This window comes from Salvelinus fontinalis, chromosome 4 (assembly GCF_029448725.1).
Source record: "Salvelinus fontinalis isolate EN_2023a chromosome 4, ASM2944872v1, whole genome shotgun sequence".
NCBI classification, from domain to species: Eukaryota; Metazoa; Chordata; class Actinopteri; order Salmoniformes; family Salmonidae; genus Salvelinus; species Salvelinus fontinalis.
Genome location: NC_074668.1, coordinates 63,026,296 through 63,039,201, shown reverse-complemented (window position 1 = coordinate 63,039,201; position 12,906 = coordinate 63,026,296). Strand labels below are relative to the sequence as shown.

The window sequence follows — 12,906 nt, the reverse complement described above, 5'->3', positions numbered from 1 at the left end:
CCTATTGAATATTTTCGTATTGACAACTGTCAAACTGTATTTCAAAAGTGTTGGAAAAACGTAATAATCAACTGACTGGCTTTAATGTCTACAGTATTCTCTTTGGTATGCATTTTGGTTTCCGCTCAGGTTATGGATGTGTCATTGCAACCTTAAAGGTCCTCAATGATGTCACCATTGCCCTTGATTCTAAGCAATGTTGTGCTGCTATTTTTATTCACTTGGCCAAAGCTTTTGAGACGGTAGACCAGTGGTTCCTAATTTTTTTTATAGTTCCGTACCCCTTCAAACATTAAACCTCCAGCTGCATACCAGGGTCAGCACACTCAAATTGCTTTTTGCCATCATTAAGCCTGCCACACACGCTATACGATACATTTAATAAACATAAGAATGAGTGTTTGGCTTGTGGGAAGTGACAACTCTTATAGGACCAGGACACAAATAAAATAATAAATTACGCTCTATTAAACCATCTTGCATATTAAACCTTCATTGAAAATTGTGAATATCAAGTTAATGAAGGGTGTGCTTGAAAGGATGCAGATAACGGCAATGTTGGGTTATATTAGAGTTTAAAACAATTGTCCTGAGTCTGTGCCGGGAATCCACTCTTGCATAGGTACGTGGTTGCAGTGTCTTAATTAACAGCGTGTTTTGCCAGGTTAGGATACTCTGAGCGCAGCCCAATCCAAAAAATCTGGCAGTGGCTAATGATTATAAATTCAATTTTCACAGAACCGCTTGTTGCAATTTCAATGAGGCTCTCTTGTTCAGATATGGGTAAGTGGACTGGAGGCAGGGCATGAAAGGGAGAATGAATCCAGTTTGTGTAATTGCGTACCCAACTCAGGTGCTTTGCTATATCACATTGACATTGTAACCTTGAGTTCATTTGCACACATCATACAATTATGGAAATATCTGTGTTATCCTTAATGCAGACAAAGCTCCAACTTAATCAGCCTCAATTTTGTCCCGCGCATTGAATATAGTTGTGGAGAGTCCTAGTAATCCTAGATTCAGATCATTCAGGCAAAAAAAACATCCCAGATAGGCCAGTCGTGTGAGAAACTAATGCAAGCGGTCAGACAAGTGAAAATTATGGTCCATAAAGCTTGTCTCAAGGTATCAATACTTTCCCCCTTGATAACCAGCAGACTTCGGTATGTTGTAAGAGAGTTACATGGTCTCTGCCCATATCATTACATAGTGCAGAAAATACGAGAGTTCAGTGACCTTTAACAAAGCTAACAATTTTCACTGTAGTGTGTCTTTGAAGCTGTCAGGCATTCCTTTGGCAGCAAGCGCCTCTGTGGTGTCGGGAGCAACTGCTTGCACGCGCATTACCACTCCACTAAGTCTCCCTGTCATGGCTTTTGCACCATCAGTACAGATGAGCAGCAGTTATGTTTGGCTACATATGGACCTTTAGTGGAATTCCCCAAGAGTAACTGTTAAGCACACCTCTTGGAGGGAATGCAACAACTCCCCGTGGAGTAAAAAAGGTATGTGATTGTAGGTGCGGGTAAGGATGACAGAGGCAGAGAATATTACTGTTTACTGGGAATTTATTTCCATAATGTGGGGAAAAGGGGCTGGATGGAACCAAGGCAAGTAAAAGTTAGACTCCCCTCCTACCCTACCTGCCTACCCACTACTTACCTAACCCTAACGCCACCTGGCACGCTAACCAAAATACAGCGGGTGGTCCGCCCAGGTCTTACCTAGTGTGCATAGACAGAGTACATACTACGGGTATATGTATGCCCGCAGGCCTCTTGCCTAAGCACTCCCAAGGTGCCTTCCCCCCTGGGAACAAAAACAGAATAATTACTAACTTAAAGTGAACTTCAATAATAAAAAAACACAGTCCTATTGGCGCACACACATACCTCAGAAGTAGCAGCTACAAAATACTTTCAACTACACTGTCTCTGCACAACAACCAACACAGGACATCCAAGAAGCTCTCTCTCCTAACAAAGGAACACTGGCTTTTATCCAGCTGGAGAAGGAGTTTGTAATTGCAGACAGCTGTATCTCCTGACGGGCGGGATCAGAGCTCAAATCTGCAATGGGGCCGACCAATCAGCTGCTTGGGGGAATCCAGGGAAACATTTCCAGCAATACACACATGCATATACACAAACCCACAACACAGAAGCTGGGAAACGTAACAGTAACGGTTAATGTGAATGGATGTTAATTATTTTACTTGGCTACCTGTATTTGACATTGTTATTTCGCTTAACACTAGATGGTATAATTGTATTTTTGGCAGTGAATCAAGGCTACTCAGGCAAGGGGGGAAAAAACTCCCAAATGTATAAGCCCCATTGGAAAATATAAATGGACTGTTTGAAAATGTGAAGCAAAAAACATGAATCACATTTTTATTTGGCGTACCTCTAGCGACATTGCGTACCCCCTTTTGGGATTACCTGCGGTAGACCATTCCATTCTTGTGGGCCGGCTAAGGAGTATTGGTGTTTCTGAGGGGTCTTTGGCCTGGTTTGCTAACTACCTCTGAGTGCAGTGTATAAAGTCAGAAAATCTGCTGCCTCAACCACTGCCTGTCACCAAGGGAGTACTCCAAGGCTCAATCCTAGGCCCCACGCTCTTATCAATTTACATCAACAACATAGCTCAGGCAGTAGGAAGCTCTCTCATCCATTAAATGCTGTGTTAAATGCTCTACAACAAAGCTTTCTTAGTGTCCAACCTTGTTCTGAACACCTCCAAAACAAAGGTCATGTGGTTTGATAAGAAGAATGCCCTTCTCCCCACAGGTGTGATTACTACCTCTGAGGGATTAGAGCTTGAGTTAGTCACCTCATACAAGTACTTGGGAGTATGGATAGATGGTACACTGTCCTTCTCAGCACATATCAAAGCTGCAGGATAAAGTTAAATCTAGACTTGGTTTCCTCTATCGTAATCGCTCCTCTTTCACCCCAGCTGCCAAACTAGCCCTGATTCAGATGACCATCCTACCCGTGCTAGATTACGGAAAATACAATTTATAGATCGGCAGGTAAGGGTGCTTTTGAGAGGCTAGATGTTCTTTACCATTCTGCCATCAGATTTGCCACCAATGCTCCTTATAGGACACATCAATGCACTCTATACTCCTCTATAAACTGGTAATCTCTGTATACCTGTCGCAAGACCCACTGGTTGATATTTATAAAACCATATTAGGCCTCACTCCTCCCTATCTGAGAGATCTACTGCAGCCCTTATCCTCCACATACAACACCCGTTCTGCCAGTCACATTCTGTTAAAGGTCCCCAAAGCACACACATCCCTGGGTCGCTCCTCTTTTCAGTTCGCTGCAGCTAGCGACTGGAACGAGCTGCAACAAACACTCAAACTGGACAGTTTTATCTCCATGTTTTCATTCAAAGTCTCAATCATATATACTCTTACTGACAGTTGTGGCTGCTTTGCGTGATGTATTGTCTTCTACCTTCTTGCCCTTTGTGCTGTTGTCTGTGCCCAATAATGTTTGTACCATGTTTTGTGCTGCTACCATGTTGTGTTGCTACCATGTTGTTGTCATGTGTTGCTGCCTTGCTATGTTGTTTTCTTAGGTCTCTCTTTATGTAGTATTGTCTCTTGACCTATATATATATATTTTTTAATCCCAGCCCATCCCCTCAGGAGGCCTTTTGGTAGGCTGTCATTGTAAATAATAATTTGTTCTTAACTGACTTGCCTAGTTAAAGGTAAAAAATAATAATTTACTTGATAGTTGGCTATATGAGAAAATATACTGGTCTTGCAAACAGTGCTTGACTTGGGCAAGAGCTCACCAGGGCTGAGTACCGGCACTTCAAATGTTCTACTGCTTGAGCTCCTGTTCCTCTTTTATAGAATATTAACTCTAAGGTATTGTGGCGCTACTGCACCAAATATAAACAGTACGAGCGCCTATATCTTTCCATGTCGAGCACTGCTTAAAAATATAAAAAGCCCAACTTATTGTGCCTGAATTTCTCACTTTTTGAAAACATCTGCCAAATGAAACTGCTGGGTGACAATGAATAACCACTCATTGTCTGATCCTAGGACAAATGCTTAATAAAATTTAAGGCTGTTGCTAATCATACTCTGAACCAATCCCACTAATCACATGCTACAGATCAAACACCAATGATGCTGAATTACATTTTATATGGCAAGTGTAAGCAGGGCAGTAGTCTATTAGAAAACCGGACTGTTTTGCGTTACAATAGGAAAACTTCAATTGATCTGTTGGCGTTAGCAAGCTAGCTATACACAACTACTGTATATACACCGAACAAAAATAAACAGTTCACAAGGAAATCAGTCAATTGAACGAAATTAAGACCTAAACTATGGATTTCACATGACTGGGAATAGATATGCATCTGTTGGTAAAATACCTTTAAAAAAAATACAAAATAGGGGCGTAGCTCAAACGGAAGTTATGAATGTAACTATGGTCCTACGAATACCTGGAAGACCTTCAGTATGGTGGAAAGTATGGATTAAATCTCTCGTGCTCCGCACAGGTCGAGTAATAAAGTCACGCCGGTGACGTGACAGCTTGGGAGGACGTGCCCCTCGGTACAAATAAAACCGTATGTCGGACCACACACGGAGTATCTCCTCGCCCAAAAGATCGAGTGACGTGCAAGACGGTCTTCCAGGTATTCGTAGAACCATAGTTACATTCCTAACTTCCATTCTACTTCATATCTTTCAGACTGTCAGTACGGTACCAACAAGGTCACGAGGAATAGACTACTAACCTCAAATGCACCAGTGCCACTAGAAGAATGGCAGAGCCCATGGTGTGGCAAGATGCAACGTTGACCTTGTCAAATCTAGAACGTGCAGGGCGACGACCAGGTAGCAGCTGCACATATATTATTCAGGGGGACGCCTCTCCGTACAGCCCAGGATGTGGCAACACTTCTGGTCAAATAACACTACACACCTTCTGGGACAGGTAGGACTGAGTGATGACATCCACAACCAAGTGTGAAAGCGTCTGCTTGGACAATGCTAGGCCTTTCCCACCAATGCACAGAAACAGCTGGTATGACTTCCTGTAGTTCTCTGAGGCTTGCATATAGCATTTGAGGTAACGAACTGGACACAGGAGATTTGCTCGCTCCTCTGCATTCTGGAAAGGAGGGGGCAGTAGGCCTCCATTTCGATTGTCGCGATTGATGTGATAAGGCGGCAACGCTGGATTCGACCATAAGGTCACCTGCCTTAGAGAGAGCGTGGAGCTCACTCACACATTTTACTGATGAAATAGCTAAGAGAAAAGCCGTTTTCAGAGATAAAATGGTTTATGTCCGGCTCCTTCGTATGCTCGAAATGAGATTCCATCTGATAATAGCAGGACCGCAGTCGATCAGTAGAGGGTCGGGCTCTTCTGAGCATGAAAGACCCTGTGCAGCATTGCTAAAATGGGGGGGGGAATAGGTAAACTATCATGTTCTAGCACGTTAATGTGCTCTTTCTTCCAGCGGGGGCACCATTCGCCTGGTACAGACCTGTGTTAACACACTGCTCCCCGGCCTGTTAGCGAAGTGTCGGTCGTCAATACCTCTCGCCTTGCCGGAATTGATCCGAGATGGTCACCTGTAGTCAGGTAGGCTCTCCGCCATGGCCACAGAGTAGAGTAGCACGCATGAACTTGCTGAACATTGTCGATCCAGAGTATCCCATCACGCTCAATGGGTGACGTGTCTGGTGAGTATGTAGGCCATATTCAGCTTCCAGGAATTGTGTACAGATCCTTGCGACATGGGGCCATGCATTATGCTTTAACATGAGGTGATGGTGGCGGCTGAATGGCACGACAATGTGCCTCAGGATCTCATCACGGTGTGCATTCAAATCGATAAAATACAATTGTGTTCATTGTCCAAAACTTATGCCTGCCCATAGCATAACCCAACCACCACCATGGGGAACTGTTCACAACGATGACATCAGCAAACGGCTCGCCCACACAACGCCATACACGCGGTCTGCCTTGTACATTTGAAACGGTGATTAATCCGCGACCACACAACGCCATACACGCGGTCTGCCTTGTACATTTGAAACGGTGATTAATCCGCGAAGAGCACACTCCAGCAGCCATCGAAGGTGAGCATTTGCCCATTGGAAGCTGGTTATGACACCAAACTGCAGTCAGGTCAAGACGAGTACACAGATGAGCTTCGCTGAGACGGTTTGAGTTTGTGCAGAAATTCTTTGGTTGTGCAAATACAGTTTCATTAACCGTCAGGTGGCTGGTCTCAAACAATCCCGTGGGTGAAGAAGCCAGATGTGGAGGACCTGGGCTGGTGTGGTTACGTGGTCTGCGGTTGGACATACTGCCAAATTCTCTAAAATGACATTTGAGGTGGCTTATGGTAGAGAAATTAACATTAAATTCTCTGGCAATAGCTCTGGTGGTTTAATCAGCTTCTTGGATATGCCACACTTGTCAGGTGGATGGCTTCTCAGCGAAGGAGAAATGCTCACTGGCAGTGAATTAAACCAATTTGTGCAAAAAAATTGTAGATAAAAGCTTTTTATGCGTATGGGAAAATTCTGTGATATTTTATTTCAGTTCATGAAACCAACACTTGACATTTTGCATTTATATTTTAGTTCAGTGTAATTACACATGACACCTAGGCTGCATTTACACAGGCAGCCCAATTATTGGCAAGAGCCAACCTGATTGGTCAAGAGACCAATTAGTAATAGGTCAGAATTGGGCTGCCTGTTTAAACGCAGCTCTAGTACAGTGTTTCCTAACACCAGTCCTTGAGTACCCACAACAGCACATATTTTGTTGTAGCCACAGACAAGTACACCTAATCAAGCCCTCAATGAGCTGAATCAGCCAAGTTTGTCCAGGGCAATAAACATGTGTGCTGTTGAGGGTACTCAGACTGGAGTTGGTAAACACAAATAACCAGCTCATCAAGCTTTGATTATTTTGGCCACTAGAGGCCTATCATTCTCTATGATAACCATCAACATTAATGACAAAGGACTGAGGGGGTAACTAAGAAATTCTTGACGGATGTAAATCATTTCCCAGACAAGCACAAGACAGAATCACAGACATCAAGTATTGCTGTTTGAGATTTGAAGAACGTTTATTTAACAACTTAATAAACCTCGTTTCACAGAAGTTATGCTGCTTTTAAATTGTATTTTTCCCGCTTCTCTCATTAGACTGGATGTTTAATCAGTGCAGGAACCAATGCGGTCTTAACATGCACCAGGGTTGAGGACAGATACAGGTGTTTTTTCTATTTGTATCACACCACTGTATTAGCGCAGCTGATATAAAGCTCACCGACAATCACTTTCATATTATACACAATGTTGTCATGTTTGATTTTTATATATATATATATATATATATAGAAAGGAAAACAAAAGTAAAAACCTACAAAAAGAAAAATCAAGCAGTAAAAATCAAGCACAGATACATACAAACCTAAAAATGTGATGTTTGTGTCCTGGGTCCTTTCAGGATCTCCCTTTCCTAACTCACACCCCACAGTCCAGAGGTGGAGGCCAAAACTGCATTTTATGGTTAGTTTAAATTAATTATTGTAAATACCATGAAAAAAAAAATGCAAGTTACACACCAAGCAAAGGAGAAATGACCTTTTCCATCTTATCTGGCGTTACCACAAGGAAAGTGAGGGATGCGTGATCGGTATGGGAAGACGACGACGACCGGGGGGGGGGGGGGGGGGGGATGCAACACATACATTTCCCCCTGAGCCAGATGTTACTGGTGGGCACACTGCACTCCAGGGCCGTGGTGGCCTCCTTCATCGTCTGAGCTGTCGTTGTAGGCCTCACGTCGTCCTCCAGACGAGCCCTGGCTGACGTCGTAGTCCTGCAGGTCCACCTCCTCCGCGTCCCCAGACACTATGGGAGCCTCGGCACGTGTTGGCAGCAAGTCCTCCAGCTCCTGGGGTTTACAGAGGGTCACAGTTTTTCAAATGTTCTGTCTAGTTAGCAAAGCCCCCTATTCAGCATGCAGATATCACTACAAAGCCCTTATTATAAAAATCTAACACTTGTGTGGTACCTCAACTCTTAAATACCATTATCATCAAACAATGTTCAACATAACCAGTATGGTCTGGGTCAAAATCCTAATCTCGTTATGAATGATCAAATTGTGTCATTCAATCCCATAATAGAACAGGTACCGTAATGTTCAAGCCTGTGACAGAAACGGACACAAGAAAGGCTTTTCATAGTCCATCATGACTTACATTGAGTTTATCGGGGCTGATCCAGTTGTTGTCTGGGAACCGCACATCAAATTTAATATACAGGTCTCCCTTTTCAAATGGATTACGGTACTGTGGCATCCCCTCGCCTCGCACAACTCTGACCGAGCCTGTAAAATAAACATTGCACCATAGAAACATTACTTTCACATACTGCATTGATTAATATTCACATGCTGTGGTCTCATCTACAATATGTAAAACCAGTACAAAGATCAAAATCTTACCTGGCTCAATAACTTTGCCAGCAGCGTACTTGACTACAATCTGTCTGCCATCTAAGTGTTTCAACGTAAACTGGAATCCACAAAGCGCTTCAACAAGGCCAATCTTATGGGTCATGTGCAGGTCATGGGCCTCTCTTTTGTATGTCTGTTGGCATGAGAAAACAGGCAGTGTCTATATAGTAAGAGAGGTGGTTTTCGGCCAATTTAAAATGACAAACATTTGCTGGAAATGTAACAAATTATACCAGAGGACTAACCGATACTGCTGGCTGATGGTACATAAAAAAAATGAATATAAGATAATAGCCCCAGGAAACTGTGCATATACATCCTGTCAGAGTATTGTCTCCCCTTCCCATTGACTCTCCTGTACTGGCCTATTCTCCACATGAGAGGCTGGTGCCATCAACATGTGTCTGTTCTCCCATCTTCAGAGGAGTGAGAGTGTGGAGGTGACACAATGGAGTGGAAATGCAAGGACTCCAGGATTAGGAACGATGTGCCACTCGTGACTATAATTAATACCAAGTTATGCCAGACATGCAGGGGGCTCAGAGGGTGGGAGGCCAGTACTGGGAACTGGATTACAGCATGTTCACATTGGCCTAGCAGCATTGTGCTGTCACTGCAATCTGCTCCCAAAAGATCCCAGTCAAGAGTGCTGGAGGACCCAACTCAGCCAGCTGGCCGCTTTTGGTCAACCAGCTACCATTCAACATTATCCATCTATACTACTCAAGTCCTCATAGAAATGAGACATAATAGCTGAGTAATAACAAGTTCACACATCAATGTTGCACATTCACTAATATGTTTCTACATTGTAATATTGCCTTTAGTCAACAAGAGACGTAGTCTTAAGGAGTGGGGACCATAGTGTCCAGAGCACAGCAGTTACTCTCTACCTCATGCTCTTTCTCTTGCAGGACGAGGACAATGTCTCCTGGCTCAACCCCAGGTGCCTGGTCAGCTTCTCCTCCGAAGGTGATCTTCTGCCCATGCTTCATGCCTTTGTCGACATGGACCTCCAGGATTTTCACCTCCTTACTAACCTTCTTGCCCTCGCACTTTTTACAGCGGTCTTTCTCGTTGATGACCTCACCTATGGGTATAACCATAGAAGTTTAGGAGTCTGAGGGGGCAAAGCCTTTTCATGCGTCGCTGGGTAATACAAGTATATGGTTTCTAAAACTGTACTGTTGCTTACCTTCTCCATTACAATCAGTACAAACGGACTGCATCTGTTGGACCATCCCAGGAGCCAACTGTCTGATCATGATGCGCATACCACGCCCCCTGCAGGCCACACACTTCTGAACTGCGCCAGTCTTCCCACCCTGGCTGTTGAGAAGTTATAACTTTTTGTCTAACACCAACAAATCTACACGATCAACATGTATGATGTAATAATTGACAGGCAGATAAAGCAAGACCTGAACACTGCTTCATGTGGGCTAGAGAAGTAATTTGGAGGTGAAATTGTTGCAGACACAAATGGAAGAATGTGGAAACACTTACCCATTACAAGTGCCACAAAGAACATTCTTGCTCAGCTGCAGTTTAGTTGTTTTTCCATTGTACAGGTCTTCAAGTGAAACTCTTAAAAAACAATGAGCATAATTGGAGAAAGTAGCAGGGTCATAAAAACCACAGGCAGACAATGTACAGTCAGACAATGAATCAGAATAAAAAAAAGATTTGATTATCACTCAAGAGATCTGTGACACCAATCTATAGAGTAAGCTTACTTGAGTGGGTGAACCATGTCCTCTCCTCTTCGTCTACCACCATTTCGGCTGCGCCCCTGTCCGCCCATGAAGCCAAAAAGTCCACCGCCGAAGATGTGTGAAAAGATGTCATCCATTCCCCCACCACCTCCACCTCCTTCCCGCAGTCCCTGCTCCCCATAGCGATCATACAGCTCCTTCTTCTCTGGATTAGTCAACACTTCATATGCAAAACTGATCTCCTTGAACTGTTTGAAGGAGACAGGGGGACATTAAGTTCCATGACATCTACAGATATTTGTTAACATTTATGTAGCTATTCAGAAGTGTAAGAAATGATTGAATCCCTCCCCCCAAAAAAATCTTCATGCAATTTCAATACCTTGTCGCCAGCATTTGGGTTTTTGTCGGGGTGATATTCCTTTGCTAGCTTCCGGTATGACTGAAAGAGAAGAAAACACATAGGTTCAAGGCACTGGTTTCGATTATTTACGCTAGCTAACATTAGCCAATGAGTTGTATAACCACCACCCTTTCCATGTTATCCCCGTAGTAGCCATCAGTGAAATATTGACAGGAATCTGACGTTCCTTTTTACAGTAAGGTTAGTTAGACTCCCTAAATTAGCTAACTAGAAAATTGAGCTTGAAACTGCGGAAGAAAGCTAACGTTACCCATCTTCCATAATGAGTTAAGTTAACTACTGGCTAAACAGTTACAATAGCAATATTAACCAGCGATCCATCAGAATTTCCCCCCAAAAATCAACCCAAAATCTCTGACCTGAATGGTTGGCCCCAAAATTCCATTGTGAATTAAACTGTTAACACGTGAGTTAACGTCGTAGGCTAGCCGGCTAAATAACGCAACTAGCCAGCTAACTAGTTAGGCGGCACACACTACGTTAGCTAACGTTAAAAGATCAAACCGGGGTAACCTTGATATTGTACCTTATCTATAGCAACCTGGTATGAGGCAACTCGGTCGCGTCGTATCTGTTATCAGCAGACAGACGCACGAGAGTTAGCTAGCTAACGTTACTAGCTAGCCATTGTCTTAAACTAGTTAGCAACCACCAGTCTGGAAAAACGTAAACAAAACAACTGCTAATCCAATGCTATCAAATGCGTTGATCCAGTAGTGGTTTAATATGTCACAATGTATTGTTTATTATGCGGAACATAAACTAAAATACAGGCGATAGTGCTAACGTTCTCGCTACCAACCGCATGCTAACTTTTACAAAAATATATAACGTTACTCGAAAGCGGTCGTTATACGCGAGATGCCATAATTGAAGCTGAAAGCTATCGCCAACAAGCGCAAAGTACTAACGTTAACACCCAAATACTTTGCGCCAAAGACAGAGGTAATTATCTAAAACATTAAGGTAGATAAATGGTTGTACAATGTGTATCCTGTACTATCATTTTCTGATTGACGCTAACGTTAGTTGGCTAGGAACATAGCTCGTTTGACTAACTAGTTAGCTAGCTAGCTCTGACTAACGTTTCTAGGCCAGACTAGCTTTTAGCCAGAATTACATTTTTCTACCAACAATTCAAACTCCACAGCACCTAGATTTAATTTGACTCGATACAATCAACATTACCTTTTTCAACTCATTTTCAGTGGCAGTGGGGGACACCCCTAGGATGTCATATAATTTAGTATCGACAACGTTCGCCATGATGGAGCTAAGGGAAGGACCTTCTGTACGAGAAGTGAAAAGAGAAAGAAGAAGAGCCGGTCGAAAACGTCATACGTTGCGTCAACTTTAACCTTTCTCCTGGCTTTAAAAAAGGGTGCATCTCAATTACAGATTGACTTCCTTATTTTCACCTCATATATTTTCTCTCTATTATACGTGAAATTGATTCAGGTATTTTACAATGCTCACCAGTTTAGTAACATTGTGTCTGTTTTTGTCCTCTTATCACACATCAAGCTAATTCCCTTCTAAAATGAAACTTTGACAAACTCACAAACACACACATACAAGCTCGCACATGCACTTACACACACACAGCATTTGCACAGTCTGTATATTTCTGTATGTGCTTCAGGACTAATTTGTCCTCTCTTGGTTATCACGTCTACCATATCTTTACATCTAGGCCCGACAGAATCATATCATTGGGTCTATGTTGGTAGGAATATGAACTGTGTATCGTATCCATGAGGTGTTGTAATGGCTGGAACCCGGGACAAAAGGACACTTGAGTTCACATACCTTTGTGACTGATAATTTGAGTATTAGATTACTATGGGTCTATTTCAATTTAGGCAGATTGAGAATTACCAGCATCACAGCACCCTCTGTTGACCTCTATCACTACATTCATAGAGTTCATAGATGGTTTTTGTGGCTTTCAGAGGGCTTCATTGTAGCTTCAGACCCCATTGGTACTAGTAGCCCTCTGTCTGTCCTCTACCTTTTTAAGATGGATGAAGCCCTAAGCCCTCTCATATTGTCTAATGCAACATGACAGCAGAGATAGGGGGTTGGGATGCTGGTTGGTGGAGAGAGAATCAGCCTCTATGACTGATGTCTGTCTCCGTGTTTTGTGTGTCTCATCTGACTATCGTGTTGCAGTAAATTAAGTGAAATTACATTTAATTGACATTGATTACTACAGACACTA

General features: G+C 43.0%; 1 protein-coding gene across 1 annotated transcript; it reads right to left on the bottom strand.

The window, feature by feature from the left end:
• Positions 1-7,121: 7,121 nt before the first annotated feature.
• On the bottom strand, positions 7,122-12,007 carry LOC129854153 (dnaJ homolog subfamily A member 2-like). Its single transcript, XM_055920919.1, has 9 exons — positions 11,874-12,007; positions 10,644-10,703; positions 10,283-10,509; positions 10,053-10,133; positions 9,742-9,875; positions 9,440-9,636; positions 8,535-8,679; positions 8,290-8,417; positions 7,122-7,979 (listed from the first exon to the last, which is right to left on the bottom strand). The coding sequence occupies exons 1-9, from the start codon at positions 11,949-11,951 to the stop codon at positions 7,794-7,796; spliced, it is 1,236 nt and encodes a 411-aa protein (XP_055776894.1). The 5' UTR covers positions 11,952-12,007; the 3' UTR covers positions 7,122-7,793.
• Positions 12,008-12,906: the final 899 nt, after the last annotated feature.

What these genes read in the sequence shown, in the direction of transcription:
- LOC129854153 (XM_055920919.1), bottom strand. Translation starts at nt 11,951, where the DNA reads ATGGCGAACGTTGTCGATACTAAATTATATGACATCCTAGGGGTGTCC. An exon ending in CTTTGTGGCACTTGTAATGG is followed by an intron (nt 9,876 to 10,052) that starts GTAAGTGTTTCC and finishes ACTTCTCAACAG; the next exon opens with CCAGGGTGGGAAGACTGGCG. An exon ending in TACTGATTGTAATGGAGAAG is followed by an intron (nt 9,637 to 9,741) that starts GTAAGCAACAGT and finishes TTATACCCATAG; the next exon opens with GTGAGGTCATCAACGAGAAA.